The sequence below is a fragment of the Chaetura pelagica genome, unplaced genomic scaffold (genome assembly GCF_000747805.2).
Source record: "Chaetura pelagica isolate M959 unplaced genomic scaffold, ChaPel_1.0 scaffold511, whole genome shotgun sequence".
Taxonomy (NCBI): Eukaryota; Metazoa; Chordata; class Aves; order Apodiformes; family Apodidae; genus Chaetura; species Chaetura pelagica.
Window position 1 is genome coordinate 26,497 of NW_009952161.1, and position 11,982 is coordinate 38,478.

General features: G+C 44.9%; 1 protein-coding gene across 1 annotated transcript in view; it reads left to right on the plus strand.

Moving 5' to 3' along the window:
* Nucleotides 1-11,982, plus strand: part of XPO5 (exportin 5) — a 29,313-nt gene that overhangs the window by 1,334 nt on the left and 15,997 nt on the right. The window contains exons 2-17 of the mRNA XM_010007253.1: nucleotides 77-198; nucleotides 830-902; nucleotides 1,500-1,637; nucleotides 1,954-2,136; nucleotides 4,021-4,047; nucleotides 4,346-4,518; nucleotides 5,187-5,285; nucleotides 5,621-5,720; nucleotides 6,977-7,060; nucleotides 7,470-7,595; nucleotides 7,845-7,935; nucleotides 8,653-8,781; nucleotides 9,546-9,661; nucleotides 10,587-10,742; nucleotides 11,160-11,201; nucleotides 11,803-11,910. Of these exons, the coding sequence (XP_010005555.1) occupies nucleotides 77-198; nucleotides 830-902; nucleotides 1,500-1,637; nucleotides 1,954-2,136; nucleotides 4,021-4,047; nucleotides 4,346-4,518; nucleotides 5,187-5,285; nucleotides 5,621-5,720; nucleotides 6,977-7,060; nucleotides 7,470-7,595; nucleotides 7,845-7,935; nucleotides 8,653-8,781; nucleotides 9,546-9,661; nucleotides 10,587-10,742; nucleotides 11,160-11,201; nucleotides 11,803-11,910 (1,767 nt within the window). The remainder of the gene's footprint in view (nucleotides 1-76; nucleotides 199-829; nucleotides 903-1,499; nucleotides 1,638-1,953; nucleotides 2,137-4,020; nucleotides 4,048-4,345; nucleotides 4,519-5,186; nucleotides 5,286-5,620; nucleotides 5,721-6,976; nucleotides 7,061-7,469; nucleotides 7,596-7,844; nucleotides 7,936-8,652; nucleotides 8,782-9,545; nucleotides 9,662-10,586; nucleotides 10,743-11,159; nucleotides 11,202-11,802; nucleotides 11,911-11,982) is intronic.

An 11,982-nucleotide genomic window follows, 5' to 3' on the forward strand; every position in this document is an offset into this window, starting at 1 on the left:
GGTGGGTGTGGGTGGGTGGGTGTCCCCTCCTCTGCCCGGCTCTAACTGCGTGTGCGTCTCCCCGGGCCTTCCCCAGTTCTGCGAGGAGTTCAAGGAGAAGTGCCCCATCTGCGTGCCCTGCGGGCTGAAGCTGGCCGAGAAGACGCAGACGGCCATCGTGCGGCACTTCGGCCTGCAGATCCTGGAGCATGTGGTCAAGTAAGGCCGCCCCCGCGGCGGGGAAGGGGGCCCGCCCGCCGCCCCGCAGCCCCCAGTGCGGGCTCTGCCCTCCTCCCCTGCCTCCTGGCTTCAGGGGGGGCACTCCCGAGCCGCAGAGAGGGGGAGAGCTGCTGTTCGTCTCTGTTTCTTGCCTCCTGTCTGAAAGGAGGAGAGGAGAAAGCGGCCTTCAGGCAGGCTGGGGAGGCTAATCCAGCAAACTCTGGGAGGTGTTGGCGTTGCAAGATGTAAATATAAACACACAGGGCTGTCAGGAGGTCCTTGCAGCTTCTCTTTTGTTGGCCTGACGCTAACAAAGAGGCTTTGTATCAGTTCGGTTCTGAGGTGCCTCTCGCTGCCTCCCCTGCAGACTGGCTGCTTTGTGCCCCGGCTGCTGCTGCCTAGGTGTTCCCCGCCGCGGTGCACGCCCACCCGCCAGCAGCAGGCTTGGTTCAGCCTGTTCCTTAAAGGACTGGGCCCTGGCACGGACAGTGAGCCCTGATGTCTCCCTCTCGTTTAGGTAAAGAAGTGATGGTCCATCAAGAGCCAAGTCGGAGATCTTTTTAAATGTTTTGCCATTGTGTCCCTTTTATTTCTTTTTCCCCCCTTTTATTTCTTAAACCCTTCTGAACAGGTTCCGCTGGAACAATATGCCTCGCCTAGAGAAGGTTTATCTAAAGAACAATGTCATGGGCCTCATATCCAGTGTAAGTACCTTCTATCCCAGCCTGTTCTCTGAAACATGATTCTCTCACTTGGAGATGGAAAATGGGAGCAAAGGGATAAATGACTGCGCTTAATTAGCACAGAGGACCTGAATTCAATTCTGCATTTACCTCTTGCTGTGCATCCCTGTTTGTCCCAGTGCTTTTTATCTGCCTTGTAGCCAGGTCACTAAGCATGTCACCTCACGTGGCAGGAAGTTGTGAGGTGGAAAACGTATACAAGCTACTTTTTAGTTTCTTAGGAGGGAATTCAGTAAACATGTTCTTAGCCTTTGCAAGAACACTGAAGTCATTATCTTAGGCTTGGTTTTTCCATCCGTGTGAATGCTCTTCTGACTAAGTGACCTTTTTCAAGGAAAATCCTTTTCGTTCCCAGAATTCACTAGCAGTGGGTCCTTGGGAAGGTAGGAGTGTCATCCAAGGTAGCTGGGATGAAGAGCTGCCCAATGTTGTGTGTTGTTTTGTTGTTTTTATTTTGTATGGTTTTGAATATTTGCATCCACTTTGTGATTCCCAGGCAAGAATTGTAAATGTCTGATGTTTGCATTTTTGTATAACTCTGCTTCTGTCTTATCACAGGGAACTCAAAGTATTCTGGAGGAGGAAAGTCACATTAAGGATGTTCTTTCTCGCATTGTGGTGGAGATGATCAAGCGTGAGTGGCCTCAGCACTGGCCTGACATGCTAAAGGAACTGGATACACTATCCAAGCAAGGGGTATGAAACGTACCTGTCTGTTCTCTTCTGCTTGCACATAGCATGGGTTTCAGTTTTCCATCATCCTGAGGAAGGCCCAAGCCATCCATGATGGGATGAGACAGGCTGATGATGGATTTGAAAATCCCTGTGAGATGAAGTTATGCTAGGAGATTATTTTAGCAGAGGGAGGGCCATCTTCCTGTCTTGTTTTCCCAAAGTGTGATTTGTATCTTCATGCATGATGCTCACTTGCTCTCTACAGCTCTGAGCTAGCCTCTAGAGATGTTAATGTTTGAACTGTTCTGATGGAGTGTGTTTCATCTTGGGGCATCAGGAAACTCAGACGGAACTGGTGATGTTCATCCTCCTACGTTTGGCAGAGGATGTGGTGACTTTTCAAACTCTGCCTACCCAGCGGCGACGAGATATCCAGCAAACCCTCACCCAAAACATGGAGAAGATCTTCAGCTTCCTACTAACTGCCTTGCAGCAGAACGTTAACAAGTACAGGCACGTGGTAAGAGTCTCCTTTCCTTGGCTTCTGTCGGTGGTGGAGGTGTTTAGGAATTGGGATGCAACTCACAAGCTGTTGGGGAAGGAAGTGCAGAAACTGTCTGAAATCCATGGCTTATGCTGTGAGGTGGGGATTTGCTGTGGCCTGGGAAGCAGGCACTGATCAGAGAGACAGAACACAAAGGCTGGCAAAGTAAATGTTCATAGTTAAATGGTTTGAGTTGCCTCATCTGTACAGTTGGACTGCTCTGCTGACACTAGGGTTGTATGGCTTAGCAAAACAAAGGTGTGGTTGTGGCAGAAATGGATAGATTTGGAGTATTTCACACAACACACAGTGGCAATAAATAAATAAATAATAGATATCTTTAAATAAAAATGCCTTCCTGGGCTTGCATCTCCTCTCCTATGGTACAGTGGTATCTTTGTTGTGATGCACCAAAATGCATGAGGTTTTGATGTCTCAGAATTACGTTGGGACTTCTGTTGTCCTTTTCTCTGACAGCTTAGGTCAGGAAGCCCTTTTTCGTCAAGTTTTGGTTACATTTTATGTAAAGAGACGTTTTTCCTGACTTACTACCCAGAGCCAGAGATGTGCAGGTTGATCAAGATCCTCTTGTGAGAAGGAAGTGGATTTGAGAGGAAAGCACAACAGAGAAACCAATCCATAAATAAGTTGTTTAGGTGTATCTCTTGTTCTTTTTTTTCTGTGAATTAAAATGCAGAGTTACACTAAATGTGAAGCTGGGAGGCAGTGAAAAACCCTCTCCTACCTAATGTTCATTTTTCTGATAGTCTGAGAGGCTGAACAAACCATCCTGTAGAGCATCTCTGCATCTCTCTGCGGTTCATGGTGGTGGGTGGGAGGCTCTGGTGCATTTTGTAGTTTGGTTGAAATGCATTTCCAGGTAAGATTTGAATTGCAGTGCTTGAGGCTCTGAAATGTGGCTGCTTCTGCTAACAGTGGAATCTTTCTGATTGGCAAGGTTGGAGCACCCCAGGAACAGGACGTCCTCGCGACTCCACAGGTTAGCAGATCTTTGGGATGTTTGTGCACAGGGTAAATTCGGGGGGTTGGGTTTTCAAATACCTGTCTTCACACAGACTAGGGGAGATGGTGAACAGTTCCCCAAAATCATAATGATCTGCAATGCTTTTAAGTATGCATTTCTGGTGTGGTGGCTCAGTTGTTAAATGTTTGGGACACAGCCTGAAAAACTGAAAATCACTGCACTGAATACATTGCAGGACAGACTTTCCAAACCAAAACCTTGCAGCAGAAAAAAATGCTTATGGTGTCTTTGCATCTGAAAAATTAATCAAACCTAAGTGTCTGAGGGACTCGTTTGCATTAGTCAAAAAGATGTTGCAAGCAGTGCATTGGTGCTGGTAAGTGTTGAAACTGCGAGTCAGGCTGCAAGCTCTTGCCCCAGCTGCCTTTCTGAGCATGGACATATCACCCTTTTCAGACATAACTCTTAGTACAGAAAAGCCACCAGCATCTTTCAGAGTCTTTATGTTGGATGTAGGATGCTCAGAAGTTGTTTCCCTGGAAGCTTCCAGGAAGCACCAAAATGCCTTTCCTTCTTGTCCCCTCTGTCTCCGTGATGCTTGCTGACTGGAGTGTCATCTTTTGGATGAGGAGGAAATTGTGGATTAACCTGGAACTCAGAGTCCTGTAGTTTGACTTGCTGGGGGGCTGTGGAGGTGGTTATGATAGCTGCAGCAATGTTCTGAGCAGGAGACTGTGTTGCAGCCTCTGTCACTAGGGAGCTGTTCTGAGAATCTGCTTGTGGCTGCATTCTCAAGAATAAGCCTGTCCAGCAGTGGCTGGGTGGAAGTGTGCACTGTAGCTGCTCACTCACTGTCTCTTGTTTCCTTTTTTCAGAAGACTGACCTGGCTCAGGAGCCAAAGGTGAGTGGAGCTACATGGGAGTTAGTGCATTAGTCATGCTTAAAACCAAGATTGCTTAGAACAAGGCTTTTCCCAGGCTTTGCAGTCTGTGACCTGCAGTTCTCATTTGCAGGTGGACTTCTTCACCCATGATACAAACTTCTTGAAGGGAGGGAAGTGAGGGATGGCAGCAGAAGGGTCTAAGACTGTAACTCAGGGTGGTTCCTGATACTGTTCTTCCAGGGGGTGGATGGATGGCCTTAGATGGGAATTGGTGTTTCTCTCTGGCTCTGACCTCTTGCTTTCTCTCTGTTGCCAGGCCCAGGCAAACTGTCGTGTGGGGATAGCAGCACTCAACACCTTGGCTGGCTACATTGACTGGGTGGCCCTGAGCCACATCACAGCAGACAACTGCAAGCTCTTGGAGATGTTGTGTCTGCTCCTAAATGAGCCTGAGCTGCAAATAGGAGCAGCAGAGTGTCTCCTGGGAAGGTGAGTTCTTCCACTTCAGCTCCTCAGGCTCAACTTTGTTTTCCTCGTATTCTCCTATATAATTCTTCAGATTCAGCAATTATATCTTTGCCCTTTTATTTAAGAAAAAAATTCAAATTTGGCTGCTTATGCTAATGGTATTTAGCTTGAATGTTGTGCCAGTACAATACATAGAGCAACCGTTGGAACCCTCTCCAATTTCTGTGCTCACCTCTCCTCACAGTTTTAAAGTTAGAGATCCCCATTAACTTCTCTTTTCCTACTTTCTGTAACCCTGAAGTAGGAAATAATGTCACCAGCTGTGTCATTTGGCAGCTCAGAGGAATGACAGCAGGATCTAAAGGTGATCTGATGCATACGTTCACAAGCAGCTTAGTGTCAAGGCTGAGTGCTTCTCAGCTGCCTTTAAGTAGCTATCCAATCTATCCTGATGAAGAGTTAATGTCTCAGAATCAGTTTTTCAGTTTGAAGTTCCTGTGGTGGGATTGCATGGGAAAATGTTTTGAGATCAGGAATACCTTAGATTTTTTGGCAAGCTTTTAGTGAAACCATTTGTGGACTGTGAGTACCTCCCCAGATGGAAGAACAACTGGCTGTCTCCTAATTTCACTTTCAGGTGGGAATAAATAGTTAAGCAGATGGTAATAAATAGTTATGCTTTAATTGAGGCATTTGGCATATTTTATGCAGGGTAAGCTGGAGGATCGGAAGCCTCTGATGGTCTTGTTTGGAGACGTTGCCATGCACTACATTCTCTCTGCTGCACAGTGAGTACCATCCTGCTGCCGTGGTTTCACACAAAACTGTACAAATGACTTTTTAGATGTGTTTTGCAAAAAATCTTGCTGCTTAACTGCAGGAAGGTGGAACAGTGGAAGGAGAGACAAAAGCACCATCTCTTTTGCAATACCTGAAAAACTGAGTTTTTTCAAATCCTGTAGTGGAAGTACAAAGTGGTGTAAATTACAGCTTCCTCAGCTTTCTCTTTCAGGGTGAAACCTGATAGATAGATAGATAGATAGATAGATAGATAGCAGTGTGCCTGTTACCTACAGCATGAGTAACTGTGATCCTGTTCTTTCCTCCCTCCCCTCATTCCCAGGACGGCAGATGGAGAAGGCCTGGTGGAGAAGCACTATGTTTTCTTGAAGAGACTTTGTCAAGTTTTGTGTGCATTGGGCAGCCAGCTATGTGCATTGCTAGTAAGTCTCTACTAATACCAGCAGCAATCCTGGCAAGGCTAGTTTTTTGGGCTGGGGGTGAGGGTTCTCTCTGCCCATTTGGTAGCTGTTGGGTTCTCTCCACACATTTGGAAGAGGCAAAAGTGGCTTTGCTTGCAAGTGGGATGTCAGAGCTTCATTGAGGATTGGTCTGGTTTCTTGCTTTCTACTGCTACAGAAAAACTACTCCAGGAAGTCACTCTTGTGTTAGAAACTTTTTAAATTTCCCTATTAAAAAAGCCTCAAAAAGAGGCTTTTTATACCTGTTCATTCTTCTACCAAGATTCTCTCAAGCTGAAGAAGGAAACAGGTTTTGTTCCTGCTGTTCATCTTCCAAAGCTCTTTGTCTATTTTGAGCTGAGGATGCACATTGATACTTCACATGTTACACTGGCTGCTGAATGCCCCCTCCCTCTGTTCAGCACAGTGCTGCTACAGTAAGGAAGGCAGGCTTGTTGAGAGATGCCTTTTGTTGGGAGACTGAGGCAGACAGCCAATTTATCCGTAAAAAGAATGGATATCAAACAAAAGGTGTTTTACTACTTTAAGTGACTTCCCTTGCTGTTAGGTAGTGGGAGCTCTTAGTCTGTAATTGAAGTAATGAGGTGGAGATTTGTATCCTCTCGTCCAGATTCAGCTGGGAGAGGCAACTCTGAGCTGTACAGCTCCAGAACAGGGATCTTGAAGGCAGCAAGTCATATTATGGTTAGTGATGAGCAGCAAAACCTTGAATTTATGGCTCCAGGTAAAAATTATTTTCCTGACAAACCTCCAAGAAAGTTACTGGTAAAGAGATACCCATACATTAAATGCAGGAAACATTTGAAGGAATGAGAGTAAAATCATTTGGGAGTATTTGCTTGTGAAATTCTGCAGTTGAGAATTGCTCCACCTCAGTCCTGCTGTGTGGGCTTGACCCAATAGGAGTGAAATTGTGACTCATGGCAGTGGCAGCAGCAGTTACGAGTTTGGTTTTCATGAAACTCCAGTACCCGAGAAGCTGCCCGTTTCTCTTGAATGGGGGTGGTGCTGTCTCCAGCACCCCAGGCTGGACAGCAGAACTTGCTACTACTCAAGGTGTACTACTTTGAGTAAAGATCACAGGTGTTCAGTGCTTTCTCTCTTTTGCAGTCTGTGGGCTTGGATGTAGCACTCCTGCTTCATCTAGAGACATACCAGTGGTGAGCCTTGTGTGACATAATTAGTATTTTGTCTGTAATTGTTTGTCTTCTGAATAGGGCTCAGATGCTGATGTGGAAATGCCAACAAACTTTGGAAAATACCTTGACTCATTTTTAGCCTTCACAACCCATCCCAGCCAGGTATGTAAAGGGCTGAAAATCTCGGGTATGTTTGTGTAAGCATGTGTGAATGTGTAATTGAACTGACTTTAGAAGACTGCAGAACTTCTACTGCCAAATGTTGCTCTCCAACCTCTCACTTTCAGCTGAAGACTTGGAAGGCAGGATGATTTCTCCTCTATTACTGCTCCATTAGGAACAGTGCCTGATACAGAGGTGCTGAATAGAAAGTACGTTTGCTATCAGCCCTCTTATTTACTTGGAGATTGGTGGCATTCTGGAAGTTAGAGTTGAGCCTGCAAGGTGCCTTGAACTCAACTGAACTGTCAGTGTAATTTGCTATTGCCTTCTGTTAGTGACACTTCAAGTCAGCAGTGTAGATTCCAGCACTGAAATTCTCTGATTCCTCTTTCCCCTCTTCTTCCCACAGTTCCTGCGCTCCTCTACCCAGATCACATGGGGAGCCCTCTTTCGCCATGAGGTTCTGTCCCGCGACCCCTTGTTGCTGGCTATGATTCCCAAGTATCTCCGTGCATCTATGACCAACCTAGTGAAGGTATGTGGGAACTATCACCAGCTGGGTGAGAAGGTGCATAGGTGAACATGGCCTGTGGATCTCCCATGGGGAAGAAAGGAAATTTTTACTGTGTCTGCCAAATACATGATCTCCGGGCTGCTGAGCAAACACCTCTGTCTCAGCATTTTCCTGTCTGCTCCTTATCTTTGGTCTTCATCTCCTTGAAGCTGGTGTTAGCTGTGGTGAGTGATTCCTCTTCCTTCCTGACCTTGTCTGCTCTGTCCCCAGGTGGGCTTTCCCTCTAAATCAGACAGCCCCAGCTGTGAATACTCCCGCTTTGATTTTGACAGTGATGAGGACTTCAATGCCTTCTTCAACTGTAAGTTGCCATCACTCTGTGTGGAAGCTGTTCTCTCTGCTTTTCCTCTCTCGGTTGCTATCTGAGCTTGGAGCCCACTGCAGTGCCTTGGCAGCTTCCATTGGTGCCTTGGCTCTTTCAGCCTATATCTTGGCATAAAATTAATTTTCCTGCTCAGGCACTTAATTTTGGTTACTCTTTGTTATTATTTTGCTTGCTGGCCAAGTAGGTGGTCTAGTAGAATCTAATTTAGAATTAAAATCAGAGGCCTAATTTTAGTAGATCTGGCTTTAGCATAGATTTTGATAATTCATTCTGCGTTTCAGTTGCATTTCTTTCTATATTAATGCGTATGGCAGCTCAGGCACTTAATTTTGGTTACTCTTTGTTATTATTTTGCTTGCTGGCCAAGTAGGTGGTCTAGTAGAATCTAATTTAGAATTAAAATCAGAGGCCTAATTTTAGTAGATCTGGCTTTAGCATAGATTTTGATAATTCATTCTGCGTTTCAGTTGCATTTCTTTCTATATTAATGCGTAATTGTTTTAGTCCATTCAGATCACTTCAGAAATTGCCCATCCTGTTACATCTAGTTTACTGACTGTATATCTGAGCTAACTACCCAGGTATTGCCAGATCAACAGTCTGTAATGTTCTCAGGTGTGCAAACCTGCAGATGAGCTTTGGGGACCATGTGCAGCATCAGCTCATTGTGTGGTGTCTGATTTTTCACTGCAGCTTTCCGAGCCCAGCAAGGAGAGGTGATGAGGATGGCTTGTCGTCTGGACCCTCGGACTGGCTTCCAGATGGCTGGTGAATGGCTCAAGTACCAACTCACAGCTCCTGTTGATACTGGACCCATGAACTGTGAGTTACCTAAAAAGAAATGGGGAGATAGGACTTGGTTTTTCAGCTCAAGCCAAGAAAATCTTCTTTGCCTTTTTGTTTGGTTGTTGTTTATTTTTTTCCTTAATGGGGAGCCAAGACTCAACATTAGGTTTTCAGGCTTTTAAGATATTTGCAAGTTAAAAGCAAAATCAAGTCAAACCCACCCCAAATTTAACCCTTTGCAGTCTACCTATGGAATAGCTAACGTAAAACCTCCTGGCTACTTTCCCTCTGACGAGTCTCTCTGCAAAACAGATGCAGGTTTCCCTCTGATACAATTTTACAGTTATTTGGGCCTTGCTATCTCCATTACATACTGATTGTTTTTGACAGGGAAGTTCTGCCTGTCTGGCAAATCCCTCTGACAGTGACCTTGCTTTCCTCCTGTGAAGGAAAGCCACTTGGTGCTTTGCAAAGTCACACTGAGGGCAGTCTTGCCTGCAGTGCTAAGTCTGGGCATATGGTCACCCTCCTTTTCTTTTCCCTTCTCTAATTTGTTGGTGTTGCTCCATATAGTATCTCAAAGGTCAGACTTAAAGCTCAGAAACCTTCACTTCAGCAAGGCAAATCACACAGAGTTACCTTAATTGCTCCAAATGCATCCCTGCCAGGCACCTGCAGAGAGAGCTGTGTGACCGAAATATTCGAGAGTGCCAAGATGTTGTAGTGCAGGAGCTTATCAGCCTGGTGGTGTGCATGCTGGGAGGAGCGTGGTGAAAGCTCCAGTGTTCTTTTCTTTTCAGCTAGGACTGGTGAAGGTCTCTGCTCCGTCTTCTCTCCATCCTTCATCCAGTGGGATGCCATGACCTTCTTCTCCGAGAGCGTCATCAGCCAGATGTTTCGAACCCTGGATAAAGATGTATGTGTATGAGATGCTTTTGCCTGCTCTTCTGGCTTGTTCTGGCTGGACTTGAGTGGGTTTTTTCAGCCATTTTGTCCTTGTAAAGTTTTTTCTAACCAACTACCTCAGTGCAAAAACCCTGATTGTTTGGTGAGTGATTCTCATGAGACGTAGCGACCCTTCTTTAGGTGGGACTAAACTCATACTGTGTTACCTGCCATGCATGGATTGGTTCTGGATGCTGTGCCATGAAAAGTCACAGGAGAGTGCTCAGGTAGCTTGCTTTGACATAGTGCCTTGCTACAGAAGGAAGAGCCTATGTGGAAATTTCCTAAATTTATTCTTTTTAATCATATTCTGATTAGATATTTTTAACTAAATGAGAAAAATTCATGCTTGGGAAGTAGAAGATCAGAAGCTGTTTCTCTCCTCTTTGTTCAACAGCAGGCAAATCAGAAGGAAAACATTTTTTTCTGAGTCTTGTTGTAAACTGACTTGATTTTTTATTTTTTAATTAGTCTGCTCATGCACTTCAGTTCATCATTCTTATCACAATAAAATAATTATATGGGTTGATGTAGCTGATAAAGAATGGAATCTATTGGACTGAGTCAAGAGGAGAGCAGAGCACCAAACTGAGAGGAAAACTGGCATTTCCAGAGGTGCAAGCAATAGTATGGAGACTTGAGATGGACATTTCAGGAGTGCCCTACCAACAATGGCAAGGCTGCTGCTCTTTTTACCTCAGCAAGTGAGCAGTTGAACTGTGTTTCTACTGCATTTCTTTCTGCTTTGAGAACAGCTGTGTTCAACTGAGAGGCTGATATGACAGCAGCAGCCCTGTGGCTTAGCTCTAGGAGATATAGGATGTGTGCTACAGGCTGAAGTACTGAGTGTTGCCTCCTTTTTCCTTCTTTCTGCTTTCCCTTTCCTACCTCTGTAGGAGATCCCAGTGAATGATGGCATAGATCTGCTGCAGCTTGTGCTTAATTTTGAAACAAAGGATCCTCTCATCCTGTCCTGTGTACTCACCAATGTCTCTGCTCTCTTCCCATTTGTCACCTACCGACCAGAATACCTACCACAAGTACTTTCCAAGGTAGGTACTTGCAAACCATGCTAAAATCCAGTAGGCTTTTTGTGGTGTGAGGCCCTTGTGCTGAACTGCAGGAGTCAATTCTCTTGGCATTACTGTAAGGGAAGGACTTTCCTTTGCATTAAGATGGGAAGAACTGAAACTGAGTCTTGTTCTAGAAGAAACAATGCCAAATAACACAAACTTTGCAGTTCCTAGCCCTAAATATTAAGTGCATGCTTTGGCCAGTCAACACCATGTTCTATTTCAAGACCTCACTGTGCTGATGATTCATGTGTCAACTTAGTCAAAGGTTCTTCACTGACTTTAATGAAGTTGCACCAAAGTCTTATGATCTATTCCTTGAGCTCAAAACACATGTAAGTGCTAGATATTAACAAGTGACATGAGATTTTGGGTTTTTCCTCCCTTTTCTCACAGCTGTTTGCTTCAGTTACCTTTGAAGTTGTAGAAGAAAGTAAGGTACGTCTGAATTATTCTCTACTAATAATCTATAACAGTTGGATCAAATAATATTCTGTTTGAGACCAGGCTGGGTCTGAAGTCTCTACTGTAGTAGGCTTCTCAAATATAAGCCTATTCCTGGAAGGAGTGGGAAGTCTAGATACAGCTGATCTCTTCTTGGTTGACAAAGCCTAATAAGCTTCAGTTCACAAATTTAGAAGGCCACAGGTGTGGTCTCGGGCCAGTGCACTTACTCCCGAACTCTATGTTGAGCTTCTTGAAAGTGAAGTACCTTAATTAGCTGTGGGTACTCTTCAGTAGGTAGTAAACATGGCTGTGAAGGATGGTTGCAAAGCTGCCAGCTACCTAGGGGGTGCTTGGAGTCTCAAATTAGCAAGTAAGATCCATGGCATTCTCTCTTTGAGCATAGCTTTTTAACATGGTCTTCTTGGGTTGGCTACTGACCCAGAGGAAATGTGGTTGTATGTGATTGTTTGGGGTGGGGTGTGTGGAAATGCTTTTTTGATCTGTACTCAACAGTGCAGAAAACTGTATGTAATGCATTTGTCTCTTGAAGATACCCTACATTTGTCTGAACTTTTGTTTTGTTGCATTGAAGTTTGTTGTGTCTGTCCAGGCTCCTAGAACACGAGCAGTAAAGAATGTGAGAAGGCATGCGTGCTCCTCAATCATTAAGATGTGTCGGGATTACCCTCAGCTTGTCCTGGTATGTAAATTCAGCTCTATCTTCAGGTTTTTTGGCTACAGCCTCGTGTTTTTATTCCAAGAAACATTCCTG